At 44.1% G+C, this 19,937-nt stretch overlaps 1 protein-coding gene across 1 annotated transcript in view; it reads right to left on the minus strand.

Moving 5' to 3' along the window:
* Positions 1–19,937, minus strand: part of PITPNA (phosphatidylinositol transfer protein alpha) — an 81,887-nt gene that overhangs the window by 12,583 nt on the left and 49,367 nt on the right. Inside the window, exons 7-11 of the mRNA XM_044283870.1 lie at positions 16,566–16,649; positions 15,838–15,915; positions 15,363–15,473; positions 8,042–8,164; positions 1,502–1,568 (exon numbers count right to left, since the gene is read on the minus strand). Of these exons, the coding sequence (XP_044139805.1) occupies positions 1,521–1,568; positions 8,042–8,164; positions 15,363–15,473; positions 15,838–15,915; positions 16,566–16,649 (444 nt within the window). The 3' untranslated portion in view covers positions 1,502–1,520. The remainder of the gene's footprint in view (positions 1–1,501; positions 1,569–8,041; positions 8,165–15,362; positions 15,474–15,837; positions 15,916–16,565; positions 16,650–19,937) is intronic.

A 19,937-nucleotide genomic window follows, 5' to 3' on the forward strand; every position in this document is an offset into this window, starting at 1 on the left:
ACGAGCCTTCAATGAGCTCATCGGACAGGTCTTTCAGCTTATAAAGGGGTCTGAGGCCCCTAGTGTTTACAGCATGAATTTTAAATATCTTGTCCGTATAGGTTTGTTCATACCCCTTTGTAAAAACACCCTTATAACGAACAATTCTGACATGGTCACCTATTTTTAATACCTGTTTAACTTTTTTAATAGTATCGTAACACCCGTAGATATTTTTCCAAACGGTTAAAGAGTTCTCTTTTGACACATCGATGGGGCGCCGCCTTATAGTTCTGTGGTATGTGTGGTTATAACTAAACACCAAGTCTTGCAACTTGTCGATGTACCTGTACGTGTTTTGTTCTCTAAGATAGCGCCACATTTTAGTTTTCAGCGTTCTATTAAAACGCTCGACCAACGCTGCCTTAACAGCGTTTGTAGTTAAAAAATGATGTATTTTATAGGTTTCACAAAGATGCCGCATAGGTTTGTTTATAAACTCACGGCCCCGATCAGTCTGTAGCTTTTGGGGGGTTCGGCCGCTTAACTTAAATATCTGCTCAAAAGCGGTAGCCACGGTCGCCCCGGACTTATTTGAAAGGCCCGACACCCAGGCATATTTAGATAGAATATCAACGACCGTCAGCAGGTATTTTACACCATTATTTTCTTTAGAAAAATCCATCATCGACACAAGATCTGCCTGCCATTGCGCATCTATATCAGACACCACAACCTTGTTTCTTGTAAAGGTTTTTTTAACAGGTTTGTATAATGTGTAAGTATCCTCGTTACTCAACCAGTTTTTGACAGAGTCTTTTCTTATTCCAAATTTCCGTACTTCTCTGAATGATATAATGTGTTTTTGATGTCCCTGACAGGGGGCTATGGCCTTGTAGAGCAACACGATGACAGGGTCTGGGGCAATCTTGAATTGAGCAATGTGTTTGTAGATAAGCCATTTAGGCCCGTATCGATTGAAAATGTGCTTTGCAAGCGGGCGTGTCGATGACAGGGTCTGGGGCACTCTTGAATTGAACAATGTGTTTTGCAAACATTTGTGATCAGCATTTTGAAGAGAAATAAACTTGATATCAAGCTATTTGAAGAATTTGTGATCAGCAGTTTCAAGAGATATAAACTTGACATCATTGAAAATGTGCTTTGCAAGCGGGCGTGTCGATGACAGGGGCTGGGGCCATCTTGAATTGAACAATGTGTTTTGCAAACATTTGTGATCTTGAATTGAGCAATGTTGAGCAATGTGTTTGCAAACATTTGTGCTCAGCAATTTCAAGAGATATAAACTTGATATCAAACTAGATATAAAAAGTCTATAGTTTGATATAAAATTGATATCAAACTATATAAAAAGGGGGCGTGTAAAAGGGGCGTGGTACCTGTCACTTTGACGAAACATCTCTCCTCTTACTACTTATAGCAATAAACTCTATAACAGGTGCAGGCCTGTACAGTAATCACATCAAAACCAGAACGGCGACCATACACTCAATATACTTACTAAACGCAATACTTCTGTGCTAGTCATCTGCTGCCACCATGCCTTTTACTGGATCTCTCTCTCTCATCTAGAATTGAAACATGAGAATAATTATTCAGTTGGGAATATTTACTATTATTGTAATAAAGACAATAAAATGAAATAAAGACAATGTAATAATAAATAAAACATTTTTATAAGATGGCATCTACCCACGAGAGACAGCGGTAAATTCATTATCTCTTAAAGGCGTATTCCCATCACATACAATGGGGGCATATCTCTAGGATGTGCCCCCATTGTCTGATAGGTGCGTGCCCCACCTCTGGGACCCGCACCTACAAGGAGAACTGAGCGGGTAGAGCCGTGGCTGGTGGACCTCGGGTTTCTTGGGGTCCGTCCACCACCAAGCGTTGCTCCGATACAGGTGAATGGGAGCACACTGCGCACATGCAGCCCCTGCTCCCATTCATTTCTATGGGGCAGATGGAGTGTGCCCTCCATTCATTTCCCCGCACCCATCAGCCATATGCCCTCATTGTATGTGATGGTAAAACCCCTTTAAAATCTCCCACCACCTTCCAAAACAAACATAGTTTATACAAGGCTGAAAAGGCTGAAGACATCTGTCCATCTAGTTCAGTAATTTAAATCATATAGGAATTCAGGGTTTTTCCCAATTTTAATCCCCAGATATGTAATATAAGACTCTGCCACTTTCATCAGAAATCCCTTCAGTGAGGAGACTATGGTACGCGTTTGGGGAGGAGAAGATGCAGGAGATCCCAGATCCAGACCGTCAACTGCTTCGGCCGGAGATGAAAGGGAAGTATATTTCCATCGGCAAGAAATACCCTCAATAGAGCAGGATATACAGTTGTGTTCAAAATAATAGCAGTCAGACATCACTAATCTGATCAATCACTGTTTTTGGTAGAAATTATATTTCTACATGGCAAATAATTTACTAGCAGGTGTAGTAGACTAATAGAAATCCAATAGACCCAACAGTCATGACATGCTTGCTGCTGATTCTCTGTAATTCAATCACTTATTGAAAGGGGCATGTTCAAAATAATAGCAGTGTGGAGTTCAATGAGTGAGGGCATTCATTCTTTGAAAAACAGGTGGCAATTATTGCCCTTATTTAAGGAAGGAAGGCAGCAAATGTTGTACATGCTGGTTACAGTGCATTTCTCTCTGAAATTCTGAGGAAAATGGGCCGTTCAGACATTGTTCAGAAGAACAGTGTACCTTGATTAAAAAGTTGATTGGAGAGGAGAAAAAATATAAAGAAGTGCAGAAAATGATAGGCTGCTCAGCTAAAATGATCGCAAATGATTTAAAATGGCAACCAAAACCTGAAAGATGTGGAAGAAAGTGAAAAACTACCATTCAAATGGATAGAAGAATAGCCAAAATGACAAGGACTAAGCCAACAATCAGCTCCAGGAAGATCAAAGAAGGTCTGAAGTTACCTGTGAGTAATGTTACAATTAGAAGACGCCCAAGTCAGGCATGTCCAAACTGCGGCCCTCCCGCTGTTGCAAAACTACAGCTCCCAGCATGCCTGGATAGCTTACAGCTATTAGGGCATGCTGGGAGTTGTAGTTTTGCAACAGCTGGAGGGCCGCAGTTTGGACATGCCTGGCCTAAGTGAAGCCAAGCTATCTGCAAGAAGCCCCCGCAAAGTCTTACTGTTGAAAAAAATACATGTGCTGAAGGTTACAATTTGCCAAAGAGCACATTGACCGGCCTAAAGAGACATTTTGTGGACTGACACACCAGTAAACGTGCAACATCTTGGTTCCAGACAAACAAGATTGACGTTATGGAGTGGTCAGCCCAATCCCCGGGTCTTAATCCAATAGAAAACTTGTGGGGTGACATCAAAAATGCAGTTTCTGAGGCAAAACCAAGAAATAGAGAAGAACTGTGGAATGTAGTCCAATCATCCTGGTTGACTCCATGCAACACAGATGTACAGCAGTTCTCAGAAACAGCGGTTATACAACTAAATATTAGTTAAGTGATTCAAAGGAAAGCAAAATCTTCAAACATTTTTCAGTTTGTATAGTGAATGGTTGAGTTTGTAAAGAATACAAACACTGCTGTTTTTTTGAACAGTCTAATATTCACTTTTCTTCAATTTTTTTTTAGAGGAACAACACAAATTTGATATATTTTTCTTCATATTTTGATTTGGAATAGAATGTGTAGTGTTCCCAATGCATTTGTGTGTATGGAAATAAAAGCTATTATTTTGAACACAACTGTAGTAAGGTGAATTTCGTCTTTTTCTTGTACAGTGCCGAGCAAATAGGGGAGAAAGCTTTTCAGCGTCCGGTCATTTCCGCAGAATAGTCCCCAAAAATAAGTAGGCGCTTGCTCTAGTATTCCACTTCATTGTTCCGGGATTTGTGAGCCAGCAAGATAGCTGTTTTTACTGAATAATCCAGATATTGGACAATGATGGACCGGGTTCCCTCTTGAAGCTTGCATAGCAGAGTTGTCATAAACCCGAATGTCAGGGCCCACACGATGAGCACTTCTTTTGAATGCCCAGAATCTGAGGGATTTCAGTTTCACAAAGGTGCTTGAGGTCCTTTTGCTGGACGCTCTCCTGTATGCCCAGAATTCGCAGGTTGTTTCTCCGGGACTGGCTTTCCAGATCTTCTATTCGGTCCCAGAGTCTTTTGTTCTCCCTCGTAGCAGCCTGTAGAGAGGACCGGGTAGTTTCCACTGCTTGTTCTGAAAGGGCAATTCTGGAATCTACTTTGACCAGTCGCCCTCCATGTTCGTGGATTTCTTGTTGTAGTTGGTGAAGGGACGCCCCCCGCCATGGCCGCTAGCGTGCTTTGGATGCCAGGCAGGAGAAGCTTGGCTACCTCAACAGCTAGTCTGCTGCATTCAATAGGGTTGCCGGTAAGCGTTTCAAACTCAAAATCAGGAGACGGGGACTTCTCTGGCATCTGTCCGCTGCATGGGAGGCCTGTTCCTTTCGGTGAGTAAATCTTGTGGGGAAAATCGGATAAAGACAGAACATGTTGTAAATATTCAATTGAATGGGTCAGTGTTCAGACCGGGTGCTGTCCAGAAACTTTGTCCATATGAAAGTAGCCGAAGACTGGAGATGGCAATCTACGTGAAGGAGATATTTGGCATGATTTGCACCAAATGTATTAAAAGGTGCATAGCTGTTACTCAAACCTCTCCCCATATACAGTCTTCCATTGACCTAAGGGGTGTGATACCGGAACCCTCTTAACAATGAGCTAAGAAACCTAATTTCTGATAGACCCTACTAGGATAGGTTCATATCTGCGGCAGGAGCCTCCATCATATATTCTGGCAAAAAAGGATGAAATACCGTTGAATGCAGCTGTATTTTGTCCGGCAAAATGCCAAAGCACGCTGGACACCCGACAGACCCTACTGTAGTGATTGGGATTTGTCAGGCACTGGCAGTGAGCGGCGTATGCCGGATACAATGTTTCCAGTATTCTGCTGGAACAGAATACCGGAGTTGTGGCACTAATGTACACTTAGCCTTAGGAGTGGGAATATGAGCAGTTGTACATTTAACCCCTTCAAGCGACAGCCAGTTCGGAGACCCATTTTTTTAATCTGACGTGTCAGTTTATCTGGTAATAACTTTGGAACACTTTTACTTATCCAAGCCATTCTGAGATTGTACTTCATGACAGCGGTAAATTTGAGTTGATACGCTTTACCTTTATGCATAAAAAAAATCCCAAATTTGCAGACAATTTGGAAACATTTTCAAAATTAGAATTTCTCTGCTTTTAAGACGCATAGTGATACTTCATAAAATATTTATTACTTTACATTCCCCATATGTCTAGTTTATGTTGGCATTATTTTGTAAATGTCATTTTAGAAGTATAGAAGCAAATTTTAAAAATTAAGAAAATTTCCAAAACCTACTTTTTTTTTTTTAAGGACCAGTTCAGTTATGTAGTCACTTTGTGGGACTTGCATAGTAGAAACCAACCATAAATGGCCCAATTTTAAAAACTACATCCCTCAAGTTATTCAAAACAGATTTTACTAACTTTATTAACCCATTAGGTGTTCCACAATAATTAAAGCAAATTGGAGGGGAAATAAAAAAAAAAAATGTTCAGATTTTCCATTTAAATCCAATTTTCATGTGACACAGCAAGGGTTAACAGTCAAAGAACCCTCAATATTTATTACCCTGATTCTGCAGTTTACAGAAACACCCCATATGTGGCCGTAAACTGCTTTATGGGCACACGGAGGGGTGCAGAGGGAAAGGAGCGCCATATTGTTAACGGAGGGCAGATTTTGCTTGAATGGTTTTCAGGTGCCATGTCACATTTGAAGAGACCCTGAGGTACCCCTAGAAAGAAAACCCCAAAAAGGAATAAATATAGGGGTGAAGTGAATGCTTTGACCCAACAAGCGTTTCATTAAATTTAGAAACACATGGCTGTAAAAAATTTACTTTTATTTCCAATGTAAAGTTGCTTTAGCCCCAAATTGTTCAATTTCACAAGGGGTAACAGGAGAAAATGCACCCCACAATTTGTTATGCATTTATTCCAGAATACAGGAACACCCTATATGTGGTCATAAACCACTGTTTGGAGGCACGGCAGCAGCATTCAGAAGGGAAGGAGCGGCATCTGGATTTTCTAACATGTAATTTGCTGAAATTAGTTTAGGGACCATAACATTTTTATTTTTACACCAATGTAGCTGTGTGAGGGCTTGTTTTTTGCGGGATGGATATATGTCTTTTTGATCACTTTTTATACCATTTTTTTGTGGAGGTGAAGTGGGCAAATATGGCAATTCTGTCATTGCTTTAAATTTTTCATTTTTATGGGGTTCCTCTTGCGGTAAATATTGTATAATTATTTTATTTTGTGGGTTAATACGGTTATGGCGATACCAAATTTATATAGTTTTTTTTAATGTTTTACAACTTTTTTAGCCTAAAATCCATTTTGTGTTAAAAATAAATGATATTTTGCATCACCATATACTAAAGTCTATAACATTTTAGTTTTTTCACCAATGTAGCTGTATGGGGGCTAGTTTTTTGCGGGACGAGCTGTAGTTTCTATTGGTATTTTTGGTTACATATGTCTTTTTGATCACTTTTTATACCATTTTTCGTGGAGTGAAGTGGGCAAAATGGTAATTCTGTCAATGTTTTTAATTTTTAATGGGGTTCCTCTTGTGGTAAATATTGTATGATTATTTTATTCTGTGGGTTGATACAGTTATGGCAATACCAAATTTATATAGTTTCTTTTATGTTTCATTACTTTTTCAGCATAAAATCCCTTTTGTGTTAAAAATAAATATTTTGCATCACCATATACAAAAATCCATAACATTTTTATTTTTTCACCAATGTAGATGTGTGGGGGCTCATTTTTTGCGGGACGGGCTTTTGTTTTTATTAGTATAATTTTTGGGTAGATTAGTATAATGTCTTTTTGATCACTTGTTTTTATTTTTATTTTTTTGGGCGGTGAAATGACAAAAACAGCAATTCTGTAATTGTTTTTTACATTAATTTTTTACGGCGTTCACCGCGTCAGAATACTACCATGATACTTTTATAATTAACGGATATGAGAAAAGACAATTTTTATAGATTTTTTTTATTTTTTTTTACACAAAAATAAAATAAAAAATAAAGATCACTATACAGTGCATTGCAATAGTCCTCTATTGCAATGCACTGTATAGTCAGTGCTACACTTACACTAAGGCTGATCAGACCCTCAGAGTCTGATCAGCCTTAGGTAAATGGCTGCCTGGGCACCTTTGTAAGGTGTCTGGTTGCCATGGCAACCATCGGACCGCTGACATTCCAGCAGCGATTGCCCAATCAACCCCATGGATGTTGCGGGCGGCTACTGACCGCAGCATCTATGGGGTTAAGCGGCTGAGATCGGTGCCAGCACCGATTTCGTCCGTTACAGCTGACACACTGCTGATGGCAGCGGCTCCGTTCCTGAGCCGCTGCCATCACACCGAGACTTGCTGCAGGGGGCATTATGGGGGGCAATGGCTCAATCTGGGGGCATATGGGAAGCAATGGCACAATCTGGGGGCATATCGGGGGCAGCACATGAATGAGGGGCAAGGTGGCACACAATAGGTCTTGCCTGATTTCAGGTTGTGATGTCTAGAGTGGAGATCACAGCCTGAAACCGGCATTTTAACACTAAAGCGCTCCGATTGGTTAGTCTGCAGAGTCACGTACAGTCACGTCCACTGGGGACTAATCAGAGTGGTCCCTTGCCGGCTTCCCCGGTGGACGTGACTGTACGTCCAAATGCAGCAAGTCACTTGCAATTTTCATGTACAGTTACGTCCAAATGCCTGAAGGGGTTAATCACCCCCGTGAGACTAATCAGACCAATTTTCGAAGTTTATTGGATTATTGATATTATCTGTTCTGCTGAATACGTGATGACATGCATGAACTTTCATATATGGAAATATCTTGATAAAGGAGTAAAGCCTAGGGATAATCCCAAGAAAAGTACCAACCTCATCGAGCGCTTTCTTGGTTTCCTCCTCCATCCTGCGAATGTCATCCATTGTTAACTCCACCCACTTGTCCAACCAGCAGAAAAGCTGCCGATGGAAATTTGTAAACAACCGCCTCTCTTGCTGAAAAAACAAAAAAACATAGCAAGAATAAAATATTGCGATCCATGTTATAGAAAACGAGGCTATACATCTGAAAGAAATACATGGCCAGGGCATTTAGAATTAAAGGGGTTTTCCAAGAGTTAAATATTGATGACCCCTGGCTTAGGACTAGTCATCAATATCAGAGTGGTGGGGGCAAGTCTCTAGTACCTCTACTGGTCAGCTAATAAAAGGGCCCGATGCATTGGCATGTGCTGCAGCCTCTTTCTTGGCTTAAGACCTCGCATCCATTGGTCAAATGGTGTCTGTGAAGCTTAATCTCATTCAAGTGAATGGCAATGAGCTGCAATACTAAGAACTGACGCTATACAATGTACGGTGCTATGCCTGGTATACTATAGAGGCCACAGTGCTCCTCCAAGCACCGCAGCCCCTTCAAACGACTGATTGGCGGGGGTCAGACCAGCATCAATCAGATAATGAAGGATATCCTAAGGATATTTAAAGGGGTTGTCTCACTTCAGACATTGGTTGCATATCACTAGGATGTCAGCTAGGCACCAATCTCTACAACGGGACCCCCAAAGTGAACAGAGAACAGCCACACAAGTGCAGCCGCTGTCTAATCATTTCTAAGGGAGTTCTGAAAATAGTCGGCCATTTACGGCAGTCACATAGAGGTGAATGGAGCGGTGGCCGTGCTTGCGCGAAAGACTCCATTCACTGGGTCTGTGGACCACATTTTGTGGCAAAGTGTAGGACATCTTTTTGCAGAACGGACATACAGATGTGGAAAGCATACGGGTCATCTATTCTTGCCCGCAAAATACAGTCCACGGACTCATTGAAGTCAATAGGTCTGCAAACCCCTCCCTTTCCCCAGTTTCTAACAGTGGACATGGCTGGTAACAGGTGAAGGATGCAACTTAAAGGGAACCTGTCACCAGGATTTTGTGCATAGAGCTGGGGACATGGGCTGCTAGATGGCCGCTAGCACATCCGCAATACCCAGTCCCCATAGCTCTCTGCGCTATATTGTGTTAAAAAACTGTTTTGATCCATATGCAAATGACCTGATATGAGTCCTGTATCCGGAGAGGAGTCAAGCGGAAAGGAGCCCAGCACCGCCCCGCGTCCTCCGAATCTCCTCCTTGCTGGCGTCACAGAGCTGGAGCGCCGAAATCTCGCGATGCGCGAGCTAGCGCTTGCGCAGTGTCGGCATCATGTTCGATTTCGGCGCTCCAGCTCTGTGACGTCAGCCAGCAAGGAGGAGATTCGGAGGACGTGGGGCAGTGCTGGGCTCCTTTCCGCTTGACTCATCTCCGGATACAGGACTCATATCAGGTAATTTGCATATGGATCAAAACTGTTTTTTAACACAATAAAAGCACAGAGAGCTATGGGGACTGGGTATTGCAGATGTGCTAGCGGCCATCTAGCAGCCCATGTCCCCAGCTCTATGGCCAAAATCCTGGTGACAGGTTCCCTTTAACATGTGTGGGCAAATCAGTAGGTGGACATGAACACTACAAAACAGATTAAACACCAGGAGGCGCCAGTATAATAAAGTTAAAGAAATATCTGACAACTGGAACATTTTTGTAACAGAAAGTATATTACAGCATGCCCGGCTGTGCCCCCCTGCAGTTTTAGCACCCAGTATGCTAATACTGATCATCGGTACAGGGATGAGGAGAAGCCAGGGTTTCTCGGTGGGCGTCTCCTTCTCCCTGGCTGTGCCGTGGTCCAATTGCATAGGATCGGGGGTCACAGCCAGGGTGAAGGAGAGCTGTTTTTTTTTCTCCCAGCTGCGATTGGCCTGCGGCACAACTAGGAAGAAGAAGACGCCCAGCGAGAATCCCTGGCATCTCCTCCTCTCTGTACAAATGCATAGTATTAACATACTGGGTGCGAAAACTGCAGTAGGGTACAGTGGGCCAAGTAAGGGGTATTTGAAAAAAAGAACAAGGTTGGAACCATCAGCTGAGGGTACCCCGCAAGTAAAGGTACTTAATTAAACCCCAAAAAATTCCATGAAAGGTTCTCTTTAATGGAGGGACTGAGGATGGTGAAGAGTGTTACGGGAGTATACATTTCAGAAGCACTGGTTACTAGTGTGTGGCTCTTGAGCCGTTGTGGAACTACAACTCTCAGTAGTCACCGAGTTAACGTATTCACTTCTAAAGGCTGAGTTCACAGTGTTCAGCCTTTCCTTTCTCCTGCTCCGTTATAGGAGCAGGAGAACGGAAAGGATGGATTGGGCACATAACTGAGGCGAGCGGAGCCTACGGACCCCATAGACCATAGTACTGCATGCAGGACTTTCGTCTCCGCTCCAAAATTATCTTCTGAGCGTAAACCTAACGGACGCCATTATAGTCTATGGGGTCCGTAGGCTCCGCTCGGCTCAGTTATGTGCCCAATCCGTCCTTTCAGTTTTCCTGCTCCGTTAAACGGAAAGGCTGAACGCTGGTGTGAACGAAGCCTTATGAGTCAGATGGATCGAAACATGAGTATACACTTGCATACACTACTCACAAAAAATTTGAGATATTTGGCTTTTGGGTGAAATTTACAGAAAAAGTAAGTTCACGCTACACTGATATTATATAATGAAAGTAGGACATTTAATTCGAAGCCTGCAATGTTGATTTCCTCATCTCAAACAATTTATTGAAACAAAAGCCACCAGCAGTGGTGGGTATACCCCCACAATAAATGTCACTGTCTCAATAACTTGTCATGTGGTCTTGAGCATCAATTACAGTTTGACAACGACCTCTCATGCTGTTCACAACTTATTGTCTGCTGGGCATGGCATCCCACTCTTATTGAAGGGCGGCCCTCAGGTCATTGAGGTTCTGAGGTACAGAGTTATGAACCTCTACACGGTGACTCATCTAATACCATAGATTTTGAATGGGATTCACGTCTGGAGAAAGTGCAGGCCACTCCATTTGAGGTATCCCAGTCTCCAGCAGCCGTTCCCTAATGATGCAACCTCGATGAGCTGGCACATTGTCATCAATGAAGATGAAATTAGGCCTGTGTTGTTCATGCAGAGACACAATGACTGGATTAATGATGTTATTATTATGGGCTTGTCACTGTACCATTCACAAAGTGTAGGGCAGTTGTATATTGAGTAGACACACCTGCCCACACTGTAACACCACCAAAGGCGAACAGATGTCTCCAACATCATTGGTGTCCATCATTTCTGCTCAGCGTGAATCGACCTTTATCAGTCAAGAGCTCTGAGGCCACACGGGTCCCTTATCCAGAGTAGATGCTCCCTGGCCCATGCAAGACGATAGCGTCAGTGGTCAGGTACCCTTGCAGGTCGTCTAGTATGCAGGCCACAGTGATGTGAATGGTCTCCAATGGTCTGATGTGACACTTGGATGCCTCTCACCTCCCTTAAATAGGCCTGGCATTCATCATCTGGTTCCGCAGGGCATTGTTCACAATGAAGTGGTCATCAGTGTGGGATGTGGCCAAAGGACATCCACTTCTATGCCTTTTTGTGACTCTTACATTCTCTTGATATCTCTGCTGCAACCTGCTTATGACACTTTGTGACACTCTAGGCTCAGTGGCCACTTCCATCCAAGAACATCCTGCTTGAAGCCTTGCATTGGCGAGGTACTGTTGATAACTTGTTAGGTGTTGTCTTGGTCTCATGATGTCAAAATGTGAACAGCATGAAGGGGAGGATTGTTTGAATACCAATTCTAATTGAACCAGGAAATTTATTGGGCGATTCATGGATCAGACACCTGTTGTGAATTTTGCAGTTAAGCTCCTTGTTAGAGAACAGCAAGTTGTGCAAAAAGTACTGAAACACTGAACAGTTGGACATGTGCATTCAAAAGTTTAGAGAAGGTCACATCAAGTTCACCTGTAAAAGGTTAGAGTGCATTTTAGGTTCATCCTGAAATTTCACCCACAAGCCAAATATCCATAACTTTTGTGAGTGGTGCATGTTCTTTTCTAACATACGCATATGTTAGAATCTTTGTGTGCCTGTTTTTGTAGTAGGTCATTATACATATGCCTAATGTAATACTATAAATGGATAAGAACAAACGTTCTGCAGGTCAGAAAATACAGAGGTACAAGGTAAAAAGCAATGTAATCCTTTGTCAGTCAGGCCTAAAAACAAATGATTGAACTGCAGACACCTGATAAACAGATACAGTGGCAGTCCATTTAATACACAACACTACGTAATTCACATACGTTTTAATGATTGTACAGCTACAGTATATCTGCTTGAGGAACAGATGCCGTGAACACCCTTTCAGTCGAGGGAGGTATGAGTCAGCATGTGATGAATGACGATGGTGCAGTGTGGGAACGAAAACAGAATATTTCCAAGAGAACAATAATTATGATTTCAATATATACAACCTTCCCTCTCCCCCAACCTCTGCTGTAGGAGGAGAGTCTGATTTGGCTGTCATTCATCTAATGTGTATATCACCTTTAGAGACGTACAAGGGAAATTTAGGAGAATGAATAGCAACCAATTCATTCATTCTGCTTTCTTTTTCCATAGTACACTGAAAGGCTATGGGCATCTTTGGGAAATTGTTTTATGGTCGCATTTTTACTCATTTTGAGGTTAAAAAATAATAATTCAATAGGTTTTTATTAACCACGTTCAGCCATTTCTGAGGTACAGAGTTAAAATCAGTCTGCTTGCAGGCCGTCAATTTCTTCTCTTTCTTTCAATCCCATTATCTGATGGCTCATATGTAGCTCTTATTTCTGATCTCCTGACCTAATAAATACTCATCGTAGCTCAATTCTTATCAAACTGACTTAAATATGTGTCAGATGATGGGACTCAAAGAAAACAGAAATGGACAGCCTGCAAACAGACTGATTTTTAACCCTGTATCTCTGAAAAGGCTGAACATTTTTAAGAATAAAAAAAAATGCCTGGATGAAAATATACCCTCAGGATAGGTCAACCATATCAAATTGGTGGGAGCACCTCCACTGACCAGTTGTTTGAAAGGGGAATGACGCCCAGTGAGTGTCCTCCTCATGGCCACTGGCCAGATACATAATGATCTCATGCTCTCAGCATTAATTAATGCTAGGAGCATCAGGTACTTATACACCTGGCCAGTAGCCACTGGTGCCCATCTGAATTCAACTGTACCGTATGATGAAAGGGCAGTATTTTATGGTGCACTGTTATATTTGGGGCGGTGTTTAGTGCCGTACAATATTGCCGGCCCAGTCTACTTCTGTTGCCCATGCATACTTGTGGCTTGTGTTGGCCCTACCATATGTCAGCTTGGGGCCACTTTTAGGTCTTATCCAGGGCCACTTTAAGCTCCCAGTGAGCCCCTGCTTGTGAGCACTTAGTAGTGGCGGTGCGTGGTACTGTTATGTAGCAGCTTCATCTGATTAAATTTAACAGGTCGACATTGTAGTACACTGCACCGCCACAACTAAGCAGATGCAGAAGCACCCTGGCCTTCTCATACAGTTGCGACAGGAGTCGGACTCCCACACAGCGTATATGACCAGGTTTGCGGTCATAACAAGATACGGTGAGGAGTATCAAGAGATATGGAATAATAGTAAAGCACCATTTATCGGTTTTGATTTTGACAAAGAGTGGAGTGATATAGTGACTGCAGGAATTTGCTGCGCAGCTCGTAAAGCTCCTACTTTAGGTCAAAAGATAAGTCCAAGTATGTACTGTGAACGCCCCATTTCCAAACCGATTTGGCTCACCTGTAAAGGCAGTTATAGATGCGGACCTACCAAATGTATTTGTTGAAGTCACATGTTGGTGGGTACACACCTGAGAGTTCGCGATGGAGCACTCTGTATGCGCGATTGTACCGGCGTTTGCAATCGCCATACAGAGACAAGCGAACGCCCATTGTCGCGCGTTCCCGAAAGTCTATGTACGGGAACGCGCGACAAGACGCCCCAAAGAAGCTCATGTACTTCTTGGGGCGTCGGGCGTTTTACAGCGCTATCGTACGCGCTGTAAAACGCCCAGGTGAGAACCATTCCCATAGGGAATCATTGGTTTCTCCTCGTTGAGCGTTTTACAGCGCGTAGGAACGCGCTGTAAAACGCTCAGGTGTGAACCCAGCCTTACGGGCCTTAACAGGAAATATGATTTGATTCTGCAGTATTAGTATTTGTTCCTGCCGCTGTGTCAAAGTAGATTTTTTACAATTATGTTTTTATATGAATATTTGTGTTTTTCTTTTGTTTTTTCTTGTTCTCTTTTTTTTCTCTTTACATATGGTGTTGTATGCCTTGGATAATCAGTTCCAGGTTTTTATGATCACCCTACAAGGATAGTTACATGACGTCGCTTGCTGTGTAGGTGGGTGTGATGTAATTATATTTGTCATGAGTAAGGACCTGGATTGTGTGGTCCGAAACGCGTAGACCGTGTACCCCGTCTTGTTTTGGAAAGTTTTACCGCATGAAATAAAGCTCATCATCTTAAGAAGCTGGACCTCCATTTTCTTCTCTCAAGTTCTTACAGCTATGTCCAGGCTGTGTCCGTGCTTCTCAAGTTGCAGGCGAGAGCTGCGTTTGTCTCATTGGTTTCACGACCAGGTAAGCAATTCTAAACACAAATTCCTACATCTCCTCTGTTCAGACACATCAGAAGCATTATTTACTGTAGAAGTTGTGTCCTTAGAGCTTATATGTAAAAACTTTTGGAAACAATTTACCTCTTATATATAAGGGTTAAAGACAATCTAGTTCAAGGGTTATGGCTTGTCTCTACAATATGCCATCACTTTGCATTGGTGCGGGTCCAATTGCTGATACCACCAGCAGTTCTGAGGTTGATGGGGCCACAGCACTGCGTTTGCTTGTTACATGCACAGCGGCCCTTCCCACCGCCCGCTAAGCGAGGAGCTGCAGTATAGCGTGAATGAGGATGGGATGTAGCTCCCTACACACACTGGAGCGTCAATGTGAAGGGAAAATAACTGAGGGGGGCGTAAGCCCAAATATACAAAGCACATTGTAGGCTCAGCAGGAAGTCCATGCCTGGGGCACCAAGTTCTGTTTAATTGAAGACAGGAAAACTATAACCTTGCTACACCTCAAGAGAGAACGGAGGGCAGCAGGAAAGGGAGAAAAATTTCAATCCATGCATGCGTCCACAAAACAGCGTCTCCTAAAACAGGTATGTGTCAGACTCCCCCCGACTTACCTTTTGGATGAAGTTTTCCACTTTGTTCTGCAAGCCCCACCATTTGAACTTGACGGTCACTAGCTTGTATGCACACATATGGGGTATGTCTTTTCGTTGCGCCAGTGTTTTCTAGAAGAAGCAACGGACATACAATAAGAAAGGTTTATAAATGTATAACTAGTGGCAGTCAGTATGAGAGCTATAACCCGCATGCCATTTACTATAAGTTGCTGATCCCTGTTCTACACACTTCTCAAAAACTTCTAAAACGTGTCTAAAACACATGATAAACTTAGTAAACAACATGCACTCCTGTTTTTCTGTGCACATCTCCTCCATTGTACATATACACCACATGCTATAGCATTTACGACATTCCAATTAGTCTATACTGAAATGTTGAGGTTGTTAAGGTTTGGCCACCAACAACTCATTAGTAAACGGCCACAAATATTTTTTCGCGTTACAGATCATTAACCATTAAAGTCATTACCTTCCAATCAGGAGTGAGGGGTCCACGTCCAGTCTTGACAGACTTAAATTTTGCTGGGTCTTCCTCTGGTTTATAATCCTATATTCCAAAAATATATATAATTTAAATAATTTAAAAAAAAATCTAAAAAATGTGACTCATTTTTAGGTTATTTCAGCCTGTTGAAAAGCACTGCGCCACCACAGGAAAACTACAGTGGAATTTGGACACGACTACAGCTTGGTGTAACTGGACCCATCAGCTTTCCAATGAAAGATACTACGTAAAGATAAATGCCACAATCTGACCACAACATGATGTATAACATGATGGATCTGTACTTGATGCGAGGCTGCATCACTGCTGCAGGAAAACTTGCGGAACGCCGTTAACTGAATTTATATTCATTTAAAAATGAAATATTCTAGGATTAGCAGGACAGATTCTGCACCGCAAAACTACAATGCATGACGGTACAATACACGTGGATAGGGTTGTGAAGGCGCTATGCACATGAAGCAGGAAACAAGCAAGCTGTAGAATTTTAAGTGTATAGAGATGAAATCCGTGGCACAATCTATAGCAAAATCTGCATCTAAATTGCAAAATCTCCACCGATTTGGACTGGTCAGGGCTTACCCTTCAAATGAACTGCTGATCTACCTAGTTTAAGAAAAGATTGTGATAGATTGCATAATAAAACAGGCATGGTCATCCCTAAACATTAGTGAACGGTCCTACCTACCTACCTTAGAGAGAACCTGAGATCTGTCTGCAATATCAATTTGAACAACTTCCACATTCTTCCATTCATTTGGTTCTAGTTTATGTACCTGCAACGAAAAATAGCATGTCTTATGGAATGGAGCTGTTGACGTGCACATTGTGGGTTACTGGTGGCTCACCCAACCAATACGATGTGTAGGTGCTCAAGGTTCAACTGATTCACCCAATCAGAAGAAGTTTGGTATAAAATGTAAATGTAATAAACCGGCATTCTTCACTTGGTTGACCACACAGAGAGCAATATAAGTAAAATATACATTTATTTGAACATCAATCATAAAAATTGTTTCTTTATAATAAAATCACTTAAAAAAAATGTCCCTTTAAGGCTACTTTCACACTAGCGTTCGGGTGTCCGCTTGTGAGCTCCGTTTGAAGGGGCTCACAAGCGGCCCCGAACGTTTCCGTCCAGCCCTAATGCATTCTGAGTGGACGCGGATCCGCTCAGAATGCATCAGTCTGGCGGCGTTCAGCCTCCGCTCCGCTCAGCAGGCGGACACCTGAACGCTGCTTGCAGCGTTCGGGTGTCCGCCTGGCCGTGCGGATCCGTCCAGACTTACAATGTAAGTCAATGGGGACGGATCCGTTTGAATATGACACACTATGGCTCAATTTTCAAACGGATCCGTCCCCCATTGACTTTCAATGTAAAGTCTGGACGGATCCGTCTGAGGCTACTTTCACACTTAGAAATTTTTTAACAATATAATGCAGACGGATCCGTTCTGAACGGAGCCACCGTCTGCATTATATGAGCGGATCCATCTGAGATGGATCCGCTCTGAACGCAAGTGTGAAAGTAGCCTAAAAACGAGATTTTGTATAACTTACCAGTAAAATCTCTTTCTCGCTCTTTCCTTGGGGGACACAGAAGACCTTGGGTATAGCTCATCTCCAGAGGAGGCGTGACACTAAGTGAAGACTGTTAAGCCCCTCCTCCACAGCTATACCCTCAGCCTGGAGAGAGAGACTGCCAGTTGCGTGTCCAAGTAGTGTAAAAAGGCAAAGTCCAAAAGTGGAACCAACAAGCCAACTACCCAACGGGTAAAACAAACTCGGAAACCGTGTAAAGAAAAAACAAGAATGGGTGGGTGCTGTGTCCCCCAAGGAAAGAGCGAGAAAGAGATTTTACTGGTAAGTTATACAAAAATCTCGTTTTCTCGCCCAGTTTCCTTGGGGGACACAGAAGACCTTGGGACGTTCAATAGCAGTCCAAGAGGGGAGGGACCACAGCACCAAGGCGAAGCACCCGAAGGAATCAAGAAACCACCGCCTGCAGACCAGGCGGCCCAAGGCAGCATACGCCGAAGCCCGAGTATGCACCCTGTAGAACTCGGTAAGGTGCGCAAGGAAAAAGTGACCGCCTTGCACAAATGAATGGCCGAAACCTAACGCCTCCGCCCCAGGAGGCACCGACCGCTCTGGTGAAATGAACGGTGACACCGAAAGCAGAACCCTGCCATTGGTGCGATAACCACAGCAAAGGCCACTCTGAGAAAGCGGAGGAAGCCACCCTGGAGGCCATCAACCTTTGCACTGACCTCCTGGAAACACAAGAGACCGAACGCCGACCAGAGTCGGAGATCTCCAAGCAAACAACCGCAAGGCCCCACAACCTCCAAACGATAAGCGACCGTTCCCGGCGATGGGAGGAAAAGGACGAAAGCCTCGTTGACAAGAAGGCAGATACCACCGTCAGAAGGAAGGAAGGGACAGGACGGAGAACAGCCCCGTCCTGGAAAAGGACAGAAGGCACAGAACACGAAGGGCCGCCAATCAGGCACCCGTCAGACATGATGACAACAGAAACACAACTGTACAGGACAGAAGGAGTAGGGAGAACTTCCGCAACGGCTCCAAGGGAAAGATTGGAGCGCCGAGAGTTCAGTATGTAGGTCCCAGGGTGGAACCAGGAAACGAGAAAGAGGAACCAAAGAGCCACTCTGTGGAAGAAGGTCATGACAAGGCCCAGGAAACGCTGGAAGGGGAAGGACAGCGCCGACACTTGACACTTCAAGTAACAGAGTCCCAGTCCCAGGGTCAGGCTGGACTAGAGAAAGACAGAACCAAGGGCGAGAAAGGCAGAGTGGGGGAATGCCCCGCTACCCACAAAACCCCAGGTAAGAACCCTAAGTCCGACAACCAAACCTGGACTAAGCAGTCGGGAGCGAACACTAGCGTGCTCGCAGGAATCACCCAGCAAGCGGGAGAAAACCCAAAGCGATCAGGCGCAGACCAGCAACACGGCCGAAGGATCGGAAACCACGGTCCTGTCGGCCCCCGAACAACACAGCCCCGCATCCAACCGGCGTGGGGGAGCAGAAGGACAGACGGAAGAACCCAGAAGGGTCTGCCCAGCATCAGACAGATGCCCAGACAAGACAGGCCAAATCTAAGTCGATGTAGCCACCAAAGAAGGAGTTCTACAGCCCCGTGTGGGAGATCCAAGGACAATCTTGACCGAAGGGCAGTCCTCCCAAGTCACCGAGAAAGTAAGTCCCACAGGACCACACGCCCAGACGGAAAAGCAATCTGCACCCAGTGGGAGGACAAAACGCGGTAGGCCCGGCAAACAGCTAGCACTACCAGCGAGAACGAGGGAGATGGTACGAGACCGCAAGTAACACCGGAACCATCCAATTGAACAACCATTCCCACCCCAGAGGAGGGGGGGGGCAACGACGGAACAGCCTCTGAGGCCTGGCCGGGGCAGAAGCCACATTGGAGCGACAAACCCAGAGCAGAAGCCCAAAAACCGAGCCGGCGAGGAAAGGCAGAGTCGAATCCCCTCTACTCTGTGAGACGACCTGCACACCGCCTCGCAGCAGGCGAATACCCTGAAGAAACCAAAGTGGAGGTCCCCAGGACCTGGATAATCAAGCACCCAAGAAGAGTTGGGCGATCTACCCGAGAGGAGCAGTGTGAACCTGGTAGCAACAGACTGGAGCGAAAAGGGCGCCAATAGGAAGGACCCACACCACACTGCATCCGAGAGGAGGAAATGGTAGTAGGCAAGGTAGTCCCGCCAGAGCCAACGTAGAGGTCGAGCGGCACTGCAGACAACACTCTCGACCCCGACCGGTTGCGTAGGGAAACAATGTCACGAGATGACGAATGGGTACGCATCAAGGAACCCCGAACACTCCCCAGGTGGAAAGGCCAACGAACATGGTGGGTGCCGACAACAACGGGACCACACCGGAGAATGGGTACCACTCAGCTCAGTGCAGTAGCGAGCCAGCAGAGCTCGTCTACGTATATACAAGATATACAGCTGTGAATACATTGAGCATTCATTGTTGCGTGTTGGACAACAACACCTTAGGCTCACAAGT

This window comes from Bufo gargarizans, chromosome 3 (genome assembly GCF_014858855.1).
Source record: "Bufo gargarizans isolate SCDJY-AF-19 chromosome 3, ASM1485885v1, whole genome shotgun sequence".
Taxonomy (NCBI): Eukaryota; Metazoa; Chordata; class Amphibia; order Anura; family Bufonidae; genus Bufo; species Bufo gargarizans.